The sequence below is a fragment of the Salmo trutta genome, chromosome 32, assembly GCF_901001165.1.
Source record: "Salmo trutta chromosome 32, fSalTru1.1, whole genome shotgun sequence".
In the NCBI taxonomy this organism is placed as follows: domain Eukaryota; kingdom Metazoa; phylum Chordata; class Actinopteri; order Salmoniformes; family Salmonidae; genus Salmo; species Salmo trutta.
In genome coordinates, this window is record NC_042988.1 from 19,847,516 (window position 1) to 19,872,334 (window position 24,819).

The window sequence follows — 24,819 nt, forward strand, 5'->3', positions numbered from 1 at the left end:
TTCAGGTGCACGAGCTGGAGAAGTCCAAGCGTGGCATGGAGCAGCAGCTGGAGGAGATGAGAACTCAGCTGGAGGAGCTTGAGGATGAGCTGCAGGCCACGGAGGACGCCAAGCTGCGTCTGGAGGTCAACATGCAGGCCATGAAGGCCCAATACGAGAGAGACCTGGCAGGACGAGATGAGATGGGCGAGGAGAAGAAGAGACAGCTGGTCAAACAGGTACACTAGTAGTTACAGGTTTAACTTTGTAGGTAGTGGTTCCTTACTGTGTTATGTCCATTGCATGATGGGATGTAGTCCAGTGATTGAAAGCTTGAATCTCTCTGGTCCTCAGGTGCGGGAGATGGAGTTGGAGTTGGAGGATGAGAGGAAGCAGCGCTCTCTTGCCGTGGCAGCCCGTAAGAAGCTGGAGCTGGACCTGAAGGAGCTGGAGGCAGCCATCGACATGGCCAACAAGAACCGTGATGAGGCCCTCAAACAGCTTAAGAAGCTCCAGGTAACAACCAATTACATTATCCCCAGCTTCTGACTAGTATGTTTTTATACCATGACCACGTTCTATTCTAATCAAGATGCATGCAGATGGTGAATAGTTTGCTAGAAATATGCTGTGAACCTCTCCCTCTCCACCAGGCCCAGATGAAGGAGCTGCTGAGGGAGCTGGAGGACACTCGTATGTCCAGAGACGAGATCATGGCCCAGGCCAAGGAGAACGAGAAGAAGCTCAAGAGCATGGAGGCCGACATGATCCAGATGACAGAGGTCAGTCTGCGCTGCTGCTGCCCCTCACCTAAGCATCTCACACTAGTCTCGTTTTATTCTCACCTTACACCTCGCCCTCCCAAACAATACAAAACCTACTTCTGTAGCTCTTTATACATTTTACTGTGAGAAACTGTATTTGCACTTAACTCAACTTTTGCACAAATCTTCCACTGAAATCATGATTAATGTGGAAAGTTAGTTATGAGAGCTTATCTCAAGTTAGGATTTGGCCCACTCCCACGCACATGCTCTGGTTCTCACACACACACTCTGACGAACTCTCCCCAGGAGCTGGCTTCTGCAGAGCGTGTAAAGAGACAGGCCCAGCAAGAGAGAGACGAGCTGCAGGATGAGATCAACAACCAGGCCGCCAAGAAGTAAGAGCAGTTTTCATATTCTCTCATAACCTTCTGTTTTATCTCTGCTTCTAATGACCCAAATGTCTCTTGCTCTCTTATCTCATCCTTTCTTTCCCACCTTTCCTCTTCCCCTCAGTGCTCTGATTGCAGAGGAGAAAAGGAGACTGGAGGCTCGTATCGCACAGCTGGAGGAGGAGCTGGAGGAGGAGCAGTGTAACACTGAGCTGGTCAACGATAGGCTGAAGAGAGCTCTGCTGCAGGTAGGACAGCCAAGACGGCAATTGACTTTCATGCCCCATGTGTACAGACTGGGATAGTGTACTTCTAATGATAAGGTGGGTCAGGCAGTTTAACCCCCTGTCTCTGTCAGACTGACCAGATGACTGTGGAGCTGACGGCAGAGCGCAGTACCTCTCAGCGCCTGGAGGGGGCCCGCTCCCAGCTGGAGCGCCAGAACAAGGAGCTGAAGCTGAAGCTGCAGGAGCTGGAGGGAACCGTCAAGTCCAAGTACAAGGCCACTATTGCCGCCCTGGAGGCCAAGATCGCCCAGCTGGAGGAGCAAGTGGACATCGAGACCAGGTGAGTGGGTCTGAGCCTGACCTTAGACCACCTGCATCTCCTGTGCTCTCCATAATGCATAAAATTACCGAAATTGCAGCATGGGTGAGATGGTGAAAATCCCACAAGCCATGGAGAAGTTAAGTAGAAGTTTCAGCCTGTCCATGTGACCCAAATGTATGTTTCTACAGAGAGAGGCAGCAGGCGTCCAAGCTGGTGCGCCGCACAGAGAAGAAGCTAAAGGAGGTCGTCCTCGCGGTGGACGACGAGAGACGCAACACAGAGCAGTACAAAGACCAGGTCAGGGCTCAAACAAGTTTCAACACAAGCCCAACAGCTTTACACCAGTAAACTTAGTCTATTTCCCCCTGTGTGATTCTATTTTGAATGTATATGAATGATTTAATGGAGTCCATTTATATAACGCTTTCACACTAGATCTCATTGTACTTTACATTGTCTTGGCACTCACCCTATCCACCACCTACATGTGGCCTCCACCTTGGTGTGTGTGTGTGTGTGTGTGTGTGTACGCACGCAGTCGGACAAGCTGAACTCTCGTATGAAGCAGCTGAAGAGGCAGCTTGAGGAGTCTGAGGAGGAGGCCCAGAGAGCCAACGCCAACCGCAGGAAACTGCAAAGGGAGCTGGAGGATGCCACAGAGTCAGCCGACGCCATGAACCGCGAGGTCAGCACCCTCAAGAGCAAGCTCAGGTACGTACATCTCCATCACCTAACCCGGACTAAATGCTGATGCACCGACTCAGTGGTAAATGACACTGTCTGGTACTAGTACCCTACACAGCATACTTGCATTTACAATGTACGTTTCAAACACATTCCCTCTGCTACATTACTGATCATATATCCTCAGAGGGTCTCCATTTAAAAAAACATGGAATGTGCTGTGCCCCTGTCACGATCTCTCTGCCCGAATCACTGATCTCTACCATCTCTGTTCCAGGCGTGGGGACCTCCCCTTCACCATGCGCCGCATTGTCAGCCGCGCAGGCATTGAGAGCGACGAGGAGAGCGAGCCCAAGAGCGAGACCCCCGAGCCCAAGCCTGAATGAACAGCCACAGTGTTCCCTGCTGTCCATAGGATGGAACTGCAACAGTCATACACAACACACAAACCCACACATACCACATAAAGTACACTTACAGAGGGACACAAACATCATGATACTGTATGATTTAGAGGCAGTAAATATACTTCACAGCCAGACCTCAGTCCCTCTTTAATAGGAGACTTGACAATCTATGTAAACTTGTATTCCATATAAGCCAATACAACAGTACTTCAGACAATCACCATACTGACATAACTCATACAAACTTGTGGGCCAAATTTATTTTCTCCTGCTTCATTCTCTGGGGAAAAAATGAATGATATTTTTGTAAGGAAACATTCCATTAGAAATAGTCCTGTTTTGGGGATCTTTTTCTAACTGAAGCAAGACCTAACGAAATAAATATAAATGAAGAAGGATTACTCGAAGGGGACCAAAGTAATATCGCAATCTATAGATTTGTATTTTATGCTATAGTTTTTATAATGGTTAAGTATGAAAGTACTACATGTCTATTATGGCTCTTGCTCGCTCTCACCTCAGTTTATAATGGAGGTTTATGTGCTCAATTGTACCGTATTAATTTAGCTGCGGATAGTACTTAAAACATGAATATGCTTTTGGGCTTAAGAAAACGATACATCTAGACACACGAAGCACACACAGAATTGGAGAATTTGATTTGTGCTGAATAGTCTTATTTTTGCACTGAGATTTTGGACTCTGGATTAGAAATGATAGTCCACTGCATTTGTGCATTAAATGAAGACATTGATAGACAGCAGATGCACCTCAAACAAGAAGAGACAAATTCAGAGTAACTGCAGGCTCCTATGTATTCATGCCAACACACACTAAAGCCTTAGTCAAATTCTACTGTTCAAGGTATTTTTTTCCTGGATCCACGTATTGATTTTTATTATATGCATTTCTTTACTACGATATGCGCTTGGCGACGGTTACGGGGTGGTGTAGTTTATTACGACACGCTGTATTCTCAGAGCACTGCTTGGCGGGGTATAGGGGTGGTTGAACAGAATAAAGCATGTTGGGATGAGTGGGACGTTGTTACATTTTGCAGCGCCGTAGTCTAACACATCACATGATATCCTGATGGCATCTTTACTTTGTCTGACAGGAAGATGACTCCCTGTTGAAATGCCTGGCCAGGTTTAATCCCATGCATTTAAGGGATGTGGTGAGGTAGATGAGTGAAGGTGCTTTAGGTCTGGGTGAATTGACCCTTGCAGGCTGTGCTCAGGGTTGCCTTTTTTGCTCACACTGCTGGGAAGTGAGAGGAATTTGTTATTAATGATGGATAACAGACAAAGGATCACTCTCTTTCTCTCGCACTTGGAAGCAAAAAAAAGAGGGGGGGGAAAAATCTCAATTTTGTACTGTTCATTTTCTCTCCAGCTCTGAAAAATGAAATCTTGAGTTGTGAATTGTTGGTATTATTGCAATAAAGATGGCTTTCTAAACTGCAACCATTGACTCCTGAGAATTTTTATGTCCATATTAAAGGGGCAATCAGCAGTTACTACATAAATAAAATTGTACTTTGCTACATTTATTTTACCTATTGATTCTTAAAGAATACAAGTTACAAATTCCTTATGAGCTTAGTTCAAAGTAATGTAAACAAACAAATGGCCTCGAAACATGGTTAAAACTAAAAATGTTATCATGGATGGTCAGTCCATAGCTTTGTCTGAATTTGAATGGTTACATTCCTCTAGCCCCATCCATCTGTTTACTGAAACGGGCTGGGATTTCGCGTTAATGTTTCTACTGCTGATTGCCGCTTTAAACTGGCAATACACTAGACTATCTGATCTAATATTGTCCTGTAGTCTTAATTTTTTAGCAACGTGATCTCAGACATGACCACAAGAGGACAGTCTTGACTCTGGGGGGGAAAAAAATCCCAGTTGCAATGGTTCCCAGGTCAAACGGCATAATAATGAAGCAAGTCTAAACCGGTTTAAACAGAATATTGCACAAGGATGGACAGATTTGGGTGAGAACTGAATGTCGTTTGTATATTGTATTAATACAACGGCCTATTGTAAGCTACAATATTTCAGCGAATGGCCCTTGCTTGTTAATCATTGTTTAATCAAATAATTACGGATGCCTGTTTCTGTTGATTACATCTTTTGTCCATTTTCCAGTTCAATGCTTTGCCCTATGCATTTATAAATCTGAGTTTCTATTCTCATTGTGCACGTTTTGTAACTAGTCTTCGGGTTGTGTTCTCATTCTTATTAATTGAAATAGTATTAGACGTACGATTTTCGGTATAAATGTTTTGTTGGACTGGGAAACGCTTCTGACAACTACCCTGTTCATGATTGTTAGGGTTTTGCATTAGAGCTTACTATTCGTTGATTCTGGTACTTTCAAATTGGAAATTCAGAGCTCATGTCTCCAAGTCAGAATTGTCAGTTTCCTAGTTCCGACTAGCACGAGAACGAGGCATAAACGCCTAAATTCCTGCGTGGGGATCCTGAGATGCATATAGTTCCAAAGAAGATCACTGTAGGCCTCTGTTTAACATGATTGAAAATTATCTAGTGTGAGACCTGTGATAAATGTTGCTCATATTTGTTAAAATTAATAGAAATATTTGTAACTACCTTGAATGTTAGTCGACATGTACATTACAGGTTGACATGGGAGTGCAAATTCATTCCTGTCCGTCTATCCTGTACTGTCCTGATTCTGCAACAGTTCTATAACCCCGGATCATAATCGCTCCTGTCCAGTCCCGTGCTAAGTTTTGGCTGAATGAGTGTGCACCTAGTCATTTAGCGATGTCTGTGTTACATTAACAATAGTCATTCATTGTATTCATCTGTTTAAATGTATATAATGTGTGCTGAGTCATTTGACTCTCTCACAAAATCAGTCACATAGATGTATGCCGATTGAGATGTCTGTCTGTACCCATTTAAAGTTATGTATTGAAATGACAACGTATTCCATAAAAAATGTATATCAAGATTTAAGGGTCTGGAGTCTGGACACATTATTAAAAATAGTCCTGGACTAAAAAAACACTTTCAAACTTAATTTGGCCACCTGTTCCTCCTCAAAAAGTATTGAGAGCATGAGGCTTCAGGGCCCCCCTCCACAAAAACACACATGTTCACACCACACACAGAGACATATACACACACACACAGCGTGATCAGGGTGTATGTAATGCTAATGTGCTGGGTGGTGATCTTTGATTAGTTAATAAGTAACTGTGTGTCTTAAATGGGAACCATAGTGTGTGTCAGGTGATTCCTAGTTGGGTCTGTGCTGTGGTGAGCACAGCCCCTCAGTGGATCAGTCAGAGGCAGTGCAGCTCTCCAGTATCTGCTGTAAGGGACACACTGTATCAACATTGCAAACCACCCGTGCTGTAAGTCACAGCCTGTAACATTCTATATCAGTTTAGAAAGGTTATTATGTCTGTGTTATGTAATGGATTGTGCAGCTGAAATGCCCATTCTTGAAATCTTCACTTGTAATCTCTTGTGCAGGAGCGTTTGGAAAAGTTGAATGGACAGTGGCAGAGTAAGGACTGAGAAAGTGATTCAAAAAGAGGAAAAGACAAAAGAGGATTTTGATCATACAAGGACAACATTATTGGATTGGAATTTCTTCTCAACTTTCAAAATAACAATGGAACTGTCTCTGGTGAGTGGGATTTGTTATACATCATTTAGTATTTGACCCATAGTGAAAGTCTGAAGGACAATAATTCTAGAGTAACTTCAGTGACTGTTGTACATGTACTGTGAATAGCTGAGTATGTTTTATTGATGTGGTTTCATTGGTCTAAGGGCTTTGATTATAATATTTAATATCTCAATTAAGATTTCACATGCATTTTATGTCAGGCTGTGATTTTGGATCAGGGTCACCCAGGACTACTTTCTCAATACAGCTCCTATGTTAATCACATTACTTTCCTGTGACATAGTTGATTGACCCAGTTGTCCTTACCCCTCCTCTAACCTGCTGGAAGTTTCAGGCCACTTTCATACTATGCACTTTCTCAGGCTGTTCTAGAATAGTCAATGTTTTCAAGTTCTCTATTGTCCTCTGCCCTGAAGTAGGTCAAACTCCGGGGTGCCACCTTAAATCTTCATAGACATGCCAAACAAGTGAGCAAGGCTTTGCCAAGCCTCCAATGTGCCAACACTGCCATTGGTCAGCAAGCACTGTTGGTGGGCTGTTGCCATAGCACCCTCATTAAGGGAGGGACATGTTGAGAAAGTGTGGGTTTCAAGTCCCAGTGAAGGAGTACAGGTTGTCAATGTTACATCACAGTACAGGAACTACCTAGTAATTTACCAGAGCTGAGGACATTGAAATGTACTAGAATTCATGCCCAGTGATAAGGAAATAAAAGCACTTTTACACTAGTTCTAGAGCAGCACATACCCTAAGAACATACGCTCTAGAATGTAAACCGTGATAAGTTGTTTTATGGAAGCTAGAACATACAAAAGCATGCGCATGCGCTCATACACACACACTGACATTTCCATTGTATGACGCATGGCATTTTGCAGAGATGTGCATTAGCTGGAAGCAGAAAGATGAGGGGTAGAGTAGGAGAAGCAGCATTGAGAGGTTGTGTGTGAGAGAGAGTGGAAACATACGCCAGTGGATTAAGCTGCTTTGTGAAGGGAAACTGAGGAAAGCTTATAGAGAAGTGAAGAGAAGGATGGAGGCTTTTGCCCTGACAACCCACCACAGTTCATAACAGCTTAGCCAGAGAGGGGAAGAAAACAGGGACAAATGCAGGAAAAACAGGATCAGCCACTGAAAAGTAGCCCGGGGAAGGTAGGGATGTGGGCTGTAGGAGGGATGCGTGTGTTGTTTTGTATATTGTGTGTGTGGCGTCTTATTTTTTGTCTGTAATGACAGAATGTGAAGATTGGAGTGACTGGGTATGGTGTATATGATGCTTTTTCTGCAGCCATCCAGTTCTTTGTTAATGTTTGTGTTGGCAGATTGTTTAGAGAACTAAGCATGCCAATTATGATAATGCATTATAACACATACCTGATGTAGGGTGACACTTGCAGGGAGGGGAATAGTGTGTGTGTTCATGGGTTGGTGCATCTTAGTTTTTCAATGGAGAGTCCTTTACCCTTTTGCCTGTTCTCTTTGTGGTCCCATGTTAATTTACACACAATTTTTCAATCATTGCTTTGTGTTGTAATCACTCATATTCTTGAGTTTGAATGTTTGTTTTTACTACTTGTGTGGGTATTTATGTAATGTGAATTACTGTAGCGAGTGTATGTGCATTTGTCCTATTTCCCAGGACCCACTCTGCCTGGTGCTTTCCATCGTAAACAATCATAAGTCCCATCACGCTTTGGGCTCTCACTGAAGAGCACTCTACCATGACTGGTATGTGATCGGTGTTATCACTCTCCCTTCCTCCCCTCTCTGCTTGTCTCTCCCTTCAGGCTCACCCGGCTCTCAAAGCCTTTATGTGTGGCTCTCTCAGTGGAACATGCTCCACCCTGCTCTTCCAGCCTCTGGACCTGGTCAAGACCCGCCTGCAGACCCTTCACAGCAACATGCAGCCTGGGTGAGTAGCCTTCAGCTGGCTCAGTCAATACCTCTACAGCGTAGTCCACACACTTCCACATAGTAATCAGGTGAGGTTACGTTTGTAGTAAGTTTTCTGGCTCTAGATTACAGTCTTGTCCTAGACCATGAGACCCACTAGCATTGCATTACTCTATTGACTTGCCTCATTGACTAAACAATATTGTAGATCTGAACATTGAGAGTCCAAAGAGTCATAAAACTCACGCTGGTTCCACATGGCCTGCATTCTAGTACCAACTAAATGTCACGTCAGCTATTTTGAAATTAAGCGTAGTTGCAAGACACTTAAAAATAACTTTTGGGTCGTTTCATAGAACAGTGTGTTAATACGGCTTTCTATCTCTCTTACGCTCTTTCAGTTCAGCAAGAGTGGGGATGGTGACTGTGTTCTTAAGTGTTGTACGGACAGAGAAGCTCATAGGACTTTGGAAGGGGGTCTCACCAGTAAGTTGGCCTCTCTTTATGATCAGTAATATAAATAGAAATACATCAATTGTGTTGAATCTGTGTGTTGAGTATATGACTCTGACAGCATGTCTGCTCTGCTTCCTCATCCAGTCGTTTGTGCGGACCATCCCCGGCGTAGGGATCTACTTCAGCACCTACTACTCTCTGAAGCAGCACTACTTCTTGGAGCAGGGCCCCGGGGCCATGGCGTCTGTGCTGCTGGGAGCTGGGGCCAGGACTGTGGCAGGGGTCTGCATGCTACCTGTCACTGTCATTAAGACTCGCTTTGAGGTATGTTCAGGTAGAGAGACGGAGGGGAGGGGCAGGAAGGAAAAGATAAATACTTTTCTATATACTGTATGATTACAGTGACTACATGAGTACTGTTTAATGTGTGGGTGTTTACTGTAGTGTCTCTTGTTGTTGTTTCAGAGTGGCAGGTATAACTATGTGAGTGTGGCAGGGGCTTTGCGCAGTGTGTGTCAAACAGAGGGACCCAGAGCTCTGTTCTCAGGGCTGACCGCCACCCTCCTCAGAGATGCTCCCTTCTCAGGCCTCTATGTCATGTTCTACAGCCAGGGCAAGAACACTCTGCCACAGGGTCTGTATCAGGACACCGGACACACACCACACTAATGCTCAACACTAGTATTTGTTTCACTAGTGTGCGATCACTTTGAAGTGTCAGTATGGGGACGCCGATGACATAAACATAGAGCAGTAGTATTGGTTACACTAGAAGCCACATTTGATAACTTTGACGTATCTGTCTCAATGTGAATTGTTTGGTGTGGAATGGAATTTATAGTGTCTCTCTGTTTCTTCCTCCCAGAGATAAGCACGTCTCCCTACGCGCCCCTGGCTAACTTCAGCTGTGGGATTCTGGCCGGGGTCCTGGCTTCCCTGGTCACCCAGCCAGCTGACGTGGTCAAAACCCACGTCCAAGTCAGCCCACATCTGCACAAGAGGACTGCAGACGCTGTGCGATACATTTACAATGTAACTATCTCTCTGGGTGTTTTATTGAATACAGCGTTGTTACTATGCTTAGGGCAATAGCACTGTTATAATATACTGACGTTGTTCTTATATGGGTCAGGCTAAACTGTTGTCTGTATGTGTTTATATACTGACCTCTAGCCTGCACACAGTGTCACACTATGTAATAAAACATCAGGGTTGATTTATAGTAGTTGACATGTGCCATTCTTTCTCTCCGTCTCTCAGGAGCACGGGTTTCCTGGGTTCTTCCGGGGTGGGGTGCCACGTTCTCTGAGGAGAACGATGATTGCTGCCATGGCATGGACGGTGTATGAACAGATGATGGCCCGCATGGGCCTCAAGTCCTGAGGAGGGATGACAAAAAAGAGGGATGACAAGAAGAAGGGATGACAAGTCCTGAAGAGAGAGAATGAAATGAGGAACGTGTGTGGACCGAGGAAGAAAGTGAAAGTCAAGTCAACAAGGACAAACCATTACAGTGAGGAGTGCCCTGGAAGGCACTGCTGTGTTTGTGTCTTAAGACTGCCTAGTTGTGAGAGTTTGCCAATGGACTTATTCACTGACATACAGTATTCTGCCATAACATTATTAACACATTGCAAAGATATGATGCCTCAAGGACTGGTATCCATACTTTGACAGAAAGATGGGGACTAGTAGTTTTATTAAAATGTCTGTATATTTGAATGGATTGCAATAGTTTTGCATTGCACAATATTGTCTGTCTTCATTGTATGTGAGGCTACACCAAACAAGACTTTAATTTATTTATTCTACTGGGCTACTTTCAAAATTCTATATTGCACTATAAGTCCTAAAATATTGTTGGTCCCTAACTAGCCACTGGACTCCCAGCCACCCTGACTGTTTAAGTTGCTCCAGGCTTTAGATATATATCCCACTGTAGAATTCTACAATGTTAGGTACCTGTTCTCCCTAGACTTTAGCACAACTTGTATCTGCTTGTCTTTAAATTGAAGGTAAAGAACACTAATTGCTCAACATACTGATCCTTAGCTGGAAATGCACTTTAACCACTTCCGTAATCTAAACCCCTGGAGTGTCTCATGCCGCAGTGAGTCTACCTGCCTTCCCTTTGTGCCAAGCTATTGCCACTGTTCTAAGATATTATTCTGGTAGAGATGTTGTAACATATAATAAGCTTTGCTTGCTGTCCATTTGAGCTCTACAGTTGATTTGCCTTAGAAGGGTATTATAATTGTTCATGTTTTCATATTTGATATAATTTATTACTGTTTATCGTAATGGTGAATAATTATGCTGGTGTGTTGAAGAGAACATTTTACATTTTGAAAGAAAGTGTATAAAATGATCTAAGAATACATGAGTCTGCTAATATTCATTATATAAGGCATTTGCTTTGTGTCTGTCATGCCTCCCTTTACACCTATTTTTCTCCCTTTTCTCTTCCCTTTCTCTCTCCACACTCTCTGTGAAACAACAGAAAGTGACATGACATTAGTGCCTTGGGGAACCTTCCCACCACTGCAACCCATGCGTCCTCAGAAGGAAATGAAATGACACATGACATACTGAATCCTGGCTGAGGCAGTGGTTAGGGGGTCACTGTGAGAGAGACAGGCTGACACGCAGGCAGCTCAGCTTAGTCCAGATACATGTTCAAGCAATGCCCTACTTCTATAGCCCATAAATCACATGACAGTTGGTCTCAGAGGTTAATAACTACACCTACAACCCAACATTGCCCTCGTTATTCAGAGGTAATATGAAAAGCCCACACAGTACTTGAGAGCAGTGGATGTTTCTAGCACATGGGTCATTCTCAGTTCCAACATTAGTACAGCAATACCGGAGGTAGCTTTTATTTTCATTTCACCTTATACACAGCCATTATACCTACCAACAGTAATAGCAGTGCATGATGATAATATGCTTATCACAGAGCTGTCAGCATACGACTGGGAGAAGGGGGCAGGGTTGTGACACCAAAGGGATAGTTAATGATAAGGAGAGTGAAAGGCAAGAGTCAATCAAAAGTAAGGCATTAGGCTATACTGATCTAAACCAGTTTTCTTCTTGGCTATGTCTGTATTGGATTATTTTTTCATCTAGAAACCTTGTACATTAAAACCATGTTATTAGCTAAGAATGCCATATTTCGTATGTTATTAGCTAAGTATGAGTCATATTTAATTGTTTGTGCATTACATGTCTGACTCATGATGTAAAACAAACACTGTTAACCTATTGGAAACTTGTGCAACTTTGTGTTTTTTTTTTAGCTTAATGACATGACACCCAGTTCCAACCCAATCAGCTGTTCTCATTGGAAACCTTATATCAAGGACTGCAGTGATAGCCTGTGTCACAGTGGCCTTTGCTTTCCAAATTAGATAGGGAACACTGACATATGAAGTGAGTTTGACACAGATTAGGAGTTTATTGAGGTCGTAGATGATGTATGTGTGTAAACTTGCTGTGGAGAATACATAGGTGGTTGCTACTTAAAATCCCCAGGACATTCACAGTATTAGGCAAGACTGCCTTTTCTTGTGCACCAGACGCATGGAATAATCTAAAATCCATGCTTCATCTAGATATGTTAGTTCCACTGAATGAATTTAAAATATTGATGGGAGACTGTTACAGAGGAGTGTAAATGCTTTTTTTTAGGCTGGATCATGTTGTATTGTATTGTTGTATGTTTTAATTATGTAATGTACTGATTGTTGCTGCCTTCTTGGCCAGGTTTCCATTGAAAAAGAGACTATGGGTCTCAGTGGGCTTTTCCTGGTTAAATAAAGGTTAAATAAAAAAATAAAAAAGATGCAACGCAAATATATTAAGATTGAGCCACTGAAAGGACTTTGAGAACACCCCAGGCTACATATTAACTTAATTATCCTTTTTTTAAGTGGCCTATTCAATAAGTCATAAAAGTTTGTTATTTTTTATTCACTCAGTCACATAACCCCACTTCCTGCAATAACATGCCATACCCTCCACCTGTAATTACCCCATGACCTTGACATTGGTCAAAACATTGCAATGATCTTTTCTAGCACCCAACTCAAGAGGTCCTAGCCATCTTGTCTAGCACCCATTCTATCTTTGTATTTGAGGCAAGTTGTCATTTTTGCAATTTATCTTCTCTTATGAATTTTTTTAAATGTTAAAACATATTGCAAAATCACTATGTACATATTGTGATACCTTCACCTGGAACTCCGTATCTCTAGCAAATAAAGTTGCAACACAGGCCACTCTAACCGAGAAGTCAACGTCTCCCCATTGTCTTAATATGGTCTTTCCATCGCATTGTCTTAATATGGGCTCCTCGTCCGACCTCCAGTTACCGGTTTCACCCAACCCATACGCTGCTACTCTGTGCTGCTAGTGCGCTGGAGTATTTGCGCCATCTAGTGAATGAAATATCCAATTAGACAGTTATGTTTCCAGTCAGCGAAACAACCAATCATGTGCTTTGAAACTTGAGCGTATATTTGTCATAATTTCCTTTTGCCTTCCTCTTTGACGCCGCGTGGTACATAAGTTACAGTTTTAAGTTACATTTCACGCTTTTTTTATGTCAAACGTCACTTTAATAGACGAAGTAATCAGTGATCATGTGCAGAATGTCTCACATTAGTCTATCTAGATGTTTGAATTTGAAGGCTTTATATGACTTGAAAGCTAACACTAACATGTCGAGTTGACACGTGCCTGACATGCTGTTTAGTGCACTGTGTCCTGCCAAGTACACTAGCCAGGTCATTTCATTCTAGGCAATGCGTAGATGGCCCTATCAACTACAATGTCTGGGACTGGAATAATTGTTGAGTACTTTTTTAAATGTATATATCTAGTAGAAAGAGGAGGAAGGGAAGCGCTACTAAGGTACACAATAGTAAATGTTGGTAGACAGAAGGTGCTCTTTGGTAAAAGGGGTGAGTTGGTCATCAAAAAGAAAGGAGGACCAAGGCACTCTTCATATAATAGATTAAAATGCCTTTATTAGTATGGCATGTTCAATAGTGTTAGGGTTAAACTGGATATTTGTTTGCATAACTTATATAATATACCGGAGAAGCTATGCTACATTATTAAGTATATAAACTACGGATAAGTCAACTGCTGAAGACAAGAACTACAACCGGCAACAGGAAGTGCGTCACGAGGCTGGGACCAGCCTGCACACCGACGATAGGAGGAGCAAGTTTAAACCACGCTCCTCCTCCCTCTGACAGGCCAGCATTGAGCGCGAACTATCACTGTCAGAGTATATAAGAGAGAACAATAGGATGTGTCGCTCTCTTCTCTGTCTGCCCTGCGAGGTGTCACAGAGAGACCGTATATATACGAACCACCTATTTACCACACACGTGTTTGCATTAATTAAAGTACAAGTAAATCAGAAGTTACATTGTGCTGACTATTTTGTTCTGATACCAGAATTGAATTGACGCAACTTTAACAATAGAAACAATGTTTTTAAAAATCCGATGCGTTTCGGCTGCATGGCCTTCGTCAGGGAGTACAAAGAAATAATACAATGTTCTCTTTTTAACAGCTTTTCCAATTAGCCCTAATTTGAAGAGGGAGTGGTTACACGATTGATTGGACACACCTAGTAAGCAATACTATACACACTTTAAAGTGAAATGCTGTAGCTATGTTATCATAAAAATACAACTCCAAGCTCGAAGTATCAGAACACTTTGAAAGGTAGTTCTAACCTTAAATATGTCTGGGAGAAATGTCAAGAATAAGAAGGCAATATATTCCATAGTACACTAGAACACAGAAAAACATGAACAACAAAAGTCTAAACATAGCTGAGGGCAATTGAGCAAAAAGTCCCCTAGATGACAGCAAATGGACCCATCACAACCCTACAGGAAGGGTGAGAAATCCATATCTTCATTTAAACCCGGGTATTTAGTGGCCTGTAGTTTGTAAATCCAAAAACTTTCCCTTTGGTTTAACTGTTTAAGACGGTCCCCTTTTCTAATAGAGGCCGGGATATGATCAATACCCATAGCTTGCTCAAGCATTTCATTAACTGCAAAACCACTCATGTCATCTATAGATTGGAATGTCCACAGTGCAAGGTGTTCTACATTGGACGGACAAAGAGACGCCTTCAAGACCGCCTAGCGGAACACAAGTACGCCATACGGGTAGGCAATGACGACTACCCCATGGCAAGGCACTACACGTCCTTACACCATGGCAACCCTGCCTCCCTACAAGCTATGGGTATTGATCATATCACGGCCTCTAGTAGAAAGGCCTCTAGTGTGTTAAGTTTTCATATCTGTGACCTTAATTGCCTAACGTCTGTAAACTTAGTGTCTTAATGACTGTTCCACAGGTGCATGTTCATTCATTGTTTATGGTTCATTGAACAGTCTTTAAACCCTTTACAATGAAGATCTGTGAAGTTATTTGGATTTTTATGAATTATCTTTGAAAGACAGGGTCCTGAAAAAGGATGTTTCTTTTTTTGATGCGTTTATGATAAACAGAGTAGTATAAGAGGGGTTGGTGGGTGGCGGGACACAATGCAGATAGTCCGGGTAGCCAATGTGCGGGGGCACCGGTTAGTCGGGCTAATTGAGGTAGTATGTTTTTCTTTCTAAAAAAACTCTGTACCCAAACAATTTGAACTTCTAGTTTTAAAAATCCATCTCTCTAAAAACAAGTATCTCATCGTTGCCGCCTGCTATAGACCACCCTCTGCCCCCAGCTGTGCTCTGGACACCATATGTGAACTGATTGCCCCCCATCTATCTTCAGAGCTCGTGCTGCTAGGTGACCTAAACTGGAACATGCTTAACACCCCAGCCATCCTACAATCTAAGCTTGATGCCCTCAATCTCTCACAAATTATCAATGAACCTACCAGGTACCACCCCAAAGCCGTAAACACGGGCACCCTCATAGATATCATCCTAACCAACTTGCCCTTTAAATACACCTCTGCTGTTTTCAACCAAGATCTCAGCGATCACTGCCTCATTGCCTGCATACGTAATGGGTCAGCGGTCAAACAACCTCCACTCCTCACTGTCAAACGCTCCTTGTAACATTTCAGCGAGCAAGCCTTTCTAATCGACCTGGCCCGGGTATCCTGGAAGGATATTGACTTCATCCCGTCAGTAGAGGATGCCTGGTTATTAAAAAAAAAATGCCTTCCTCACCATCTTAAATAAGCATGCCCCATTCAAGAAATTTAGAACCAGGAACAGATATAGCCCTTGGTTCTCTCCAGACCTGACTGCCCTTAACCAACACAAAAACATCCTGTGGCATTCTGCATTAGCATCAAACAGCCCCCGTGATATGCAACTTTTCAGGGAAGTTAGAAACCAATATACACAGGCAGTAAGAAAAGCCAAGGCTAGCTTTTTCAAGCAGAAATTTGCTTCCTGCAACACAAACTCAAAAAAGTTCTGGGACACTGTAAAGTCCATGGAGAACAAGAACACCTCCTCCCAGCTACCCACTGCACTGAGGATAGGAAACTCTGTCACCTCCGATAAATCCACTATAATTGAACATTTCAATAAGCATTTTTCTACGGCTGGCCATGCTTTCCACCTGGCTACCCCTACCGCGGTTAACAGCACTGCACCCCCCACAGCTACTCGCCCAAGCCTTCCCCATTTCTCCTTCTCCCAAATCCGGTCAGCTGATGTTCTGAAAGAGCTGCAAAATCTGGACCCCTACAAATCAGCCGGGCTAGACAATCTGGACCCTTTCTTTCTAAAATTATCTGCTGAAATTGTTGCAACCCCTATTACTAGCCTGTTCAACCTCTCTTTCGTGTCGTCTGAGATTCCAAAAGATTGGAAAGCAGCTGCTGTCATCCCCATCTTCAAAGGAGGGGACACTCTTGACCCAAACTGCTACAGACCTATATCTATCCTACCCTGCCTTTCTAAGATATTCGAAAGCCAAGTCAACAAACAGATTACCGATCATTTCAAATCCCACCCGCACCTTCGCCGCTATGCAATCTGGTTTCAGAGCTGGTCATGGGTGCACCTCAGCCACACTTAAGGTCCTAAACGATATCGTAACCGCCATCGATAAGAAACAATACTGTGCTGCCGTATTCATTGACCTGGCCAAGGCTTTCGACTCTGTCAATCACCACATCTGCAGACTCAATAGCCTTGGTTTCTCAAATGATTGCCTCGCCTGGTTCACCAACTACTTCTCTGATAGAGTTCAATGTGTCAAATCGGATGGCCTGTTGTCCGGGCCTCTGGTAGTCTCTATGAGGGTGCCACAGGGTTCAATTCTTGGGCCAACTCTTTTCTCTGTATACATCAATGATGTCGCTCTTGCTGCTGGTGAGTCTCTGATCCACCTCTACGCAGACAACACCATTCTGTATACTTCTGGCCCTTCTTTGGACACTGTGTTAACAACCCTCCAGACGATCTTCAATGCCATACAACTCTCCTTCCGTGGCCTCCAACTGCTCTTAAATACAAGTTAAACTACATGCTCTTCAACCTATCGCTGCCCGCACCTGCCCGCCCGTCCAGCATCACTACTCTGGACGGTTCTTACTTAGAATATGCGGACAACTACAAATACCTAGATGTCTGGTTAGACTGTAAGCTCTCCTTCCAGATTCACATCAAACATCTCCAGTCCAAAGTTAAATCTAGAATTGGCTTCCTATTTCGCAACAAAGCATCCTTTACTCATGCTGCCAAACATACCCTCGTAAAACTGACCATCCTACCGATCCTCGACTTCGGCGATGTCATTTACAAAATAGCCTCCAATACCCTACTCAATAAACTGGATGCAGTCTATCACAGTGCCATCCGTTTTGTCACCAAAGCCCCATATACTACCCACCACTGCGACCTGTACGCTATCATTGGCTGGCCCTCGCTTCATACTCGTTGCCAAACCCACTGGCTCCAGGTCATCTACAAGACCCTGCTAGGTCAAGTCCCCCCTTATCTCAGCTCACTGGTCACCATAGCAGCACCCACCTGTAGCACGTGCTCCAGCAGGTATATCTCTCTGGTCACCCCCAAAGCCAATTCCTCCTTTGGCCGTCTCTCCTTCTAGTTCTCTGCTGCCAATGACTGGAACGAACTACAAAAATCTCTGAAACTGGAAACACTTATCTCCCTCACTAGCTTTAAGCACCAGCTGTCAGAGCAGCTCACAGATCACTGCACCTGTACATAGCCCATCTATAATTTACCCCAAACAACTACCTCTTCCCCTACTGTATTTATTTATTTATTTTGCTCCTTTGCACCCCATTATTTCTACTTTGCACTTTCTTCCACTACAAATCTACCATTCCAGTGTTTTACTTGCTATATTATATTTACTTTGCCACCATGGCCTTTTTTGCCTTTACCTCCCTTATCTCACCTCATTTACTCACATTGTATATAGACTTATTTTTCTACTGTATTATTGACTGTATGTTTGTTTTACTCCATGTGTAACTCTGTGTTGTTGTATGTGTCGAACTGCTTTGCTTTATCTTGGCCAGGTCGCAATTGTAAATGAGAACTTGTTCTCAACTTGCCTACCTGGTTAAATAAAGGTAAAATAAATAAATAAAATGTACATGTAGGTATGGTTAAAGTTACTATGCATATATGATAAACAGAGTAGCAGCAGTGTAAAAGAGGGGTTCAGCGGGGGGGTGGAAATAGTCCGGGTAGCCATTAGATTACCGTAATTTCCGGACTATAAGCCGCAACTTTTTTCCCAGCTTTGAACCTCGTGGCTTAAACAATGACGCGGCTAATATATGGATGTTTCCCGCTTTCAATAAAAAAAAATTAAAAAACACATTCTGTGATGTGCTCAGTTTTTTGGCGGCGTGAAGCTTTCATTAGACCAATGAAATTGCCGAACGGGTTAAGGTCAAACAACTTTTTTGTTTACTGTTTAGATTAAATCGAGCGCTCTCAAACTTCCCATCATTCTGATTACGGTAGTCATTTTGTCACCCTCATCATGGCAAAGACACGGAGAAATGCATATGATGCAGTTTTCAAGTTGAAGGCGATTGACCTGGCTGTTGGAAAAGGAAATAGAGCTGCTGCACGGGAGCTTGGTCTTAATGAGTCGATGATAAGACGTTGGAAACAGCAGCGTGAGGAATTGACTCAGTGCAAAAAGACAACTAAAGCTTACTGCTAATTTTAAATGTTTTGTTACAAGCCGTGTTTCGTTAAAGCCTATTTATTTTTGTTACAAGCCGTGTTTCGTTAAAGCCTATTTATTTTTGTTACAAGCCGTGTTTCGTTAAAGCCTGTGTAAAGTTCATTTGTTTCAATGTACCGGTAGGCACCTGCGGCTTATAGACATGTGCGGCTTATTTATGTTCAAAATAATATTTTTTTTAAAATTCAGTGGGTGCGGCTTATATTCAGGTGCGCTTAATAGTCCGGAAATTACGGTACCTGTTCAGGAGTCTTATGGCTTGGGGGTAAAAAGCTGTAGAAGCCTTTTGGTCCTAGACTTGGCGCTCCGGTACCGCTTGCCATGCAAGCGGTACCGGAGCGAGGGAACAGAGGGAACAGTCTGACTGGGTTGGGTGTGGTCTTTGACAATTTTTAGGGCCTTCCTCTGACACCACCTGGTATAGAGGTCCTGGATGGCAGGAAGCTTGACCCCAGTGATGTACCTGGCCATACGCACTACCCTCTGTAGTGCCTTGTGGTCGGAGGCCGAGCAGTTGCCGTACCAGGCAGTGACGCAACCAGTCAGGATGCTCTCGATGTAACATCGGTAGGACTACCGCACAATGATTTTCGTTTGATAGTTACCTGAGCCACATCAATTCTGCATGCTGTCTAGTGCCACTTGCCTTTAGATTCCAAGGGCAGTGATGGGTGTTACACATGCTGTCTGCAGATTGGTCGCTAATAACCTTTCATATACATTTTTGTATAGAGCTGTGCTGAAGTTTGCCTCGGCCACTGGTGCCACCACCTTCCACGGTCGTTTCACCCCCGGAACCTTCACCAATCAGATCCAGGCTGCCTTCAGGGAGCCCCGCCTCCTAATCGTAACGGACCCTCGTGCCGACCACCAGCCCCTGACTGAAGCCTCTTACGTCAACATCCCCACCATTGCCCTTGTGCAACACTTTAAATTCTCTGGAGTATTGGTGTCAAATGTTGTACACGTTTTTCCCCAACTTCTCTTTTCAAACCTTTGGAGAAGTCCTCCAGTAGAGTCTGCAGTGTGCCACATCTTTTCTTTTACTGACAAATGTACATGTTTCCCTTTTTTTTTCCCAAGCTTTGTTTTCCACTCAAACCACCATGTCTTCTCACCAGCATCAAAGGCAGATGTTTTAAGCTCTTTTGGTTGGCAAAGGGAGCACTCTGTGTACATGCACTCTTCAGGTTCTCACAGCACAAAGACAAGCTGCAGCTGATCACTTTGTGATATTGTAGTTTTTCCACCATGAACTGAAGGTTGGTGTGGGTTTTGCAGAGACGTGTCCCTATCATGGACTGTTGGCTTGACAACCCAAAAAGGAAGTATTTTGCAGAATTCATAGGACATTTTAATCTTTGAATATTCCCTCTTAAAATTCTGATTAAGGTTCTGAATTGTGCCATTCAAGAAGCGCTTCTGCTGGTTTTTCTTGTTCCTTGTGTGTCCTCTTTCCATGTTGCTCTTCTGTTCACGTTCATAGAATCTAGTGATTTTCTCTTCTGTGGCTGTTCTAATTCTGTTACATTGCTTTTTCCTGGAGTATTGAAGACTTGTTGGCCTTTTTTCATTTGCCCTCATTGCTTTCGCTGAAAATCCAAATTCTCTGTTTGCAGCTTTTACTAGGCCATACTTTTTCAGGATGTTGCCTCTAAGCATTTTTGAAGCCACTTGTTTGTCCTTGGCACTGTGCATGTTTTGATACTTTTGCTTTAACTCTGCAATAATGGCATTTTGAAACAAAATCCTCAAGTTATTCCGAGTTCCCTTCATTTGCGGTTTTGTCTTTGGAATCTTGTCTCTCCATTTTATTCATCAGTTGATCATACCTTTTTTTTGTATTTCTCAGCTTTCAGTAAAGCTTTATCAAGTTTGACATTTGTCATGCAAAGATCTCCTTGTTTTTGAGCGACCTCTTCCAACCTTTTTCCTTCCAGCAAGTATTCGACTTCTCATTCCTGTTGCAGACAATGAGGAAGGGGTATCGGGGTGTGCATCAGGGGCAGGTAAGTTAGGGGCATGTATTTTGCCCTCTGGCTGCAAGTCATCTGGCAACTAAGGTGGTGTGTTGACTGATAGGTAGGTCTCCATTGCAACTGTTGTCTTTAACATCAGCTATTCTGTTGGTTGCATTTCCATTGCCTTCTCTTGCTTCGTTGTTCTCGCTTTGTATGCTCAGATTTCCCTTTTTTCTTTCAGCATCTCTCCCTGTCTTTTTGCAGATGTTCCTGGTATTGTATAGGATCATTTTTTATTTTGTTTCTATGTCTGTGACCTCTGCTGTTTTATGTGGCATCTTCTAAAAACAAAGAAATATTGTTTTCAACTTTTGCACACCTTGGAGCATTTCCTAGATTAAATGAATTTGAAATATGATTAAATAAGCCTAAAGTAAAAAATAACTGTTTTTTTTGTCATTTCCAAAACGTTCTGTCATTTCCACCAGTTACAGTGCCTTGCAAAAGTATTCATCCCCCTTGGTGTTTCTCCTATATGGTTGCATTACAACCTGTAATTTAAATTGATTTAAAAAGTGGTGCGTGCATATGTATTCACCCCTTTGCTACGAAGCCCCTAAATAAGATCTGGTGCAACCAATTACCTTCAGAAGTCACATAATTAGTTAGATTGCACACAGCTGGACTATATTTAAGTGTCACATGATCTCACCTGTTCTGAAAGGCCCCAGAGTCTGCAACACCACTAAGCAAGGGGCACTACCACACAAGCGGCACCATGAAGACCAAGGAGCTCTCCAAACAGCTCAGGGACAAAGTTGTGATGTACAGATCAGGGTTGAGTTATAAAAAAAATATAAAACTTTGAACATCCCACGGAGCACTGTTAAATCCGTTTTTAAAAAATGGAAAGAATATGGCACCACAACAAACCTGCCAAGAGAGGGGCGCCCACCAAAACTCACAGACCAGGCAAGGAGGGCATTAATCATAGGCAACAAAGAGACCTAAGATAACACGGAAGGCGCTGCAAAGCTCCACAGCGGAGATTGGAGTATCTGTCCATAGGACCACTTTAAGCTGTACACTCCACAGAACTTGGATTTACAGAAGAGTGGCCAGAAAAAAGACATTGCTTAAGAAAAAAATAAGTAAACACGTTTGGTGTTCGCCAAAAGGCACGTGGGAAACTCCCCAAACATATGGAAGAAGGTACTCTGGTCAGATGAGACTAAAATTGAGCATTTTGGCAATCAAGGAAACGTTATGTCTGGCGCAAACCCAACACCTCTCATCACCCCGAGAATATCATCCCCACAGTGAAGCATGGTGGTGGTAGCATCATGCTGTGGGGATGTTTTTCATCTGCAGAGACTGAGAAACTGGTCAGAATTGAAGCAACGATGGATGGCGCTAAATACAGGGAAGTTTTTGAGGGAAACCTGTTTCAGTCTTCCAGAGATTTGAGACTGGGATGGAGGTTCACCTTCCAGCAGAACAATGACCCTAAGCATACTGCTAAAGCAATGCTCGAGTGGTTTTAAGGTGAAACATTTAAATGTCTTGGAATGGCCTTGTCAAAGCCCAGACCTCAGTCCAATTGAGAATCTGTGATATGACTTAAAGATAGCTGTACACCAGCGGAACCCATCCAACTTGAAGGAGCCGAAGCAGTTTTGCCTTGAAGAATGGGCAAAAATCCCAGTGGCTAGATGTGCCAAACTTGTTGAGACATACCCCAAGAGACTTGCAGCTGTAATTGCTGCAAAAGGTGGCTCTACAAAGTATTGACTCTGGGGGGGTGAATAGCTATGCATGCTCAAGTTTTTTTTGTGTGTGTCTTATTTCTTGTTTGTTTCACAAGAAAAAATATTTTGCATCTTCAAAGTGGTAGGCATGTTGTGTAAATCAAATGATACAACCCCCCCCCCCCCCCAAAAAAATAAACTTTAATTCCAGGTTGTAAGGCAACAAAATAGGGAAAATGCCAAGGGGGTGAATACTTTTGCAAGCCACTGTAAGTTTGTGATGGAAATGACTGGGATGGAAATGACACTTCTACCGTTTTTGGAGAAAAACGAGACTGCTTAGCATGCTTTGGCTAGTATTACAGCAGGCATAGTTTACACTAAACACAAAATACATTTAAAAAATCTAAATTCTACCACAAATGAAAGAAATTATAGCCTGTTTGGAAATGACTGATAATAAAAAACATTCTCTACACCAGCAATATTTACCTAGATTTTTCCTCAACTTCTGGACATGACACGTGGAACAACTGTCCACTGCAGCCATAAGCTTCAGTGTCACAATACGTTTCCATGGTAACTGAATTAACATTCTCTTGACAACTATTTTTATGAGGAATTTTGCCCTCAGTGGTGGAAATGACACCACTACCAAAGGATAGGTGTATTTTGTGCAGTGGTGGAAAAAGTACCCAATTGTTATACTTTAGTAAAAGTTTTAAAAAATGACTCAAAGTAAAATGACTCGAGTATAAGTAAAAAGTACAACTCCAACGCTAAGACATCATTTAAAAACTAAGCATGTGTGTTAAGTGTGTCTGCCAGATCAGAGGCAGTACTACGGGATAACCAGGGATGTTCTCTTGATAAATGTGTGAATTGGACCATTTTCATGTCCTGCTAAGCATTCGAAATGTAACGAGTACTTCTGGGTGTCAGGGAAACTGTATGGAGTAAAAAGTACATTGTTTTCTTTAGTAATGTAGTGAAGTAAAATTTAAAGTTGTCGAAAATATAAATAGTAAAGTAGACACCCCAAAAATTACTTAAGTAGTACTTGAAAGTATTTTTATTAAGTACTTTATACCACTGATTTTGTGTAAATATAAAGGGCATACTCACAATAAATTATTTTATTTAATTGACTCTTTCTCTACTAGATAACATTAAGGCGGTGACCCGATCCTGTAGGTTCATGCTCTACAACATTCTACAACATTCGCAGAGTACGACCCTGCCTCACACAGGAAGCGGCGCAGGTCCTAGTCCAGGCACTTGTCATCTCCCGTCTGGATTACTGCAACTCGCTGTTGGCTGGGCTCCCTGCCTGTGCCATTAAACCCCTATAACTCATCCAGAACGCCGCAGCCCGTCTGGTGTTCAACCTTCCCAAGTTCTCTCACGTCACCCCGCTCCTCCGCTCTCTCCACTGGCTTCCAGTTGAACTCGCATCCGCTACAAGACCATGGTGCTTGCCTACGGAGCTGTGAGGGGAACGGCACCTCCGTACCTTCAGGCTCTGATCAGGCCCTACACCCAAACAAGGGCACTGCATTCATCCACCTCTGGCCTGCTGGCCCCCCTACCTCTGAGGAAGCACAGCTCCCGCTCAGCCCAGTCAAAACTGTTCGCTGCTCTGGCACCCCAATGGTGGAACAAGCTCCCTCACGACGCCAGGACAGCGGAGTCAATCACCACCTTCCGGAGACACCTGAAACCCCACCTCTTTAAGGAATACCTGGGATAGGATAAAGTAATCCTTCTACCCCCCCCCCCCAAAAGATTTAGATGCACTATTGTAAAGTGGTTGTTCCACTGGATATCTTAAGGTGAATGCACCAATTTGTAGGTCGCTCTGGATAAGAGCGTCTGCTAAATGACTTAAATGTAAATGTAAATGTATATAATTAAGTAATAAGCCATGGGGGGTGTTGTATATGGCCAATATACCACGGCTAAGGGCTGTTCTTACGCACAACGCATCGTGGAGTGCCTGGACACAGCCATTAGCAGTGGTATATTGGCCATATACCACAAACCCCCGATGTACCTTATTGCTATTATGAACTGAT

At 43.1% G+C, this 24,819-nt stretch overlaps 2 protein-coding genes across 4 annotated transcripts in view; both read left to right on the plus strand.

Moving 5' to 3' along the window:
- Positions 1-4,241, plus strand: part of LOC115170532 (myosin-9-like) — a 32,244-nt gene extending 28,003 nt beyond the window's left edge. For both annotated transcript variants that reach the window (XM_029726752.1, XM_029726753.1), the window contains 9 exons: positions 6-218; positions 334-495; positions 633-761; positions 1,053-1,141; positions 1,260-1,383; positions 1,494-1,702; positions 1,873-1,981; positions 2,223-2,395; positions 2,646-4,241. In XM_029726752.1, coding sequence (XP_029582612.1) covers positions 6-218; positions 334-495; positions 633-761; positions 1,053-1,141; positions 1,260-1,383; positions 1,494-1,702; positions 1,873-1,981; positions 2,223-2,395; positions 2,646-2,754 — 1,317 coding nt within the window. In that variant the 3' untranslated portion in view covers positions 2,755-4,241. The remainder of the gene's footprint in view (positions 1-5; positions 219-333; positions 496-632; positions 762-1,052; positions 1,142-1,259; positions 1,384-1,493; positions 1,703-1,872; positions 1,982-2,222; positions 2,396-2,645) is intronic.
- Positions 4,242-4,651: 410 nt separating this feature from the next.
- On the plus strand, positions 4,652-11,174 carry LOC115170561 (mitochondrial glycine transporter B). Of its 2 annotated transcripts, none has more exons than XM_029726821.1 (8): positions 4,652-4,774; positions 6,288-6,444; positions 8,235-8,359; positions 8,742-8,826; positions 8,941-9,120; positions 9,262-9,430; positions 9,662-9,828; positions 10,057-11,174. In XM_029726821.1, exons 2-8 carry the CDS (start codon positions 6,307-6,309, stop codon positions 10,177-10,179), a joined length of 987 nt encoding a protein of 328 aa, XP_029582681.1. In that variant the 5' UTR covers positions 4,652-4,774; positions 6,288-6,306; the 3' UTR covers positions 10,180-11,174. The 2 variants fall into 2 exon arrangements, with proteins under 2 accessions (XP_029582681.1, XP_029582679.1); XM_029726819.1 differs by lacking the exon at positions 4,652-4,774 and adding an exon at positions 5,920-6,166.
- The last annotated feature ends 13,645 nt before the right edge of the window (positions 11,175-24,819 follow it).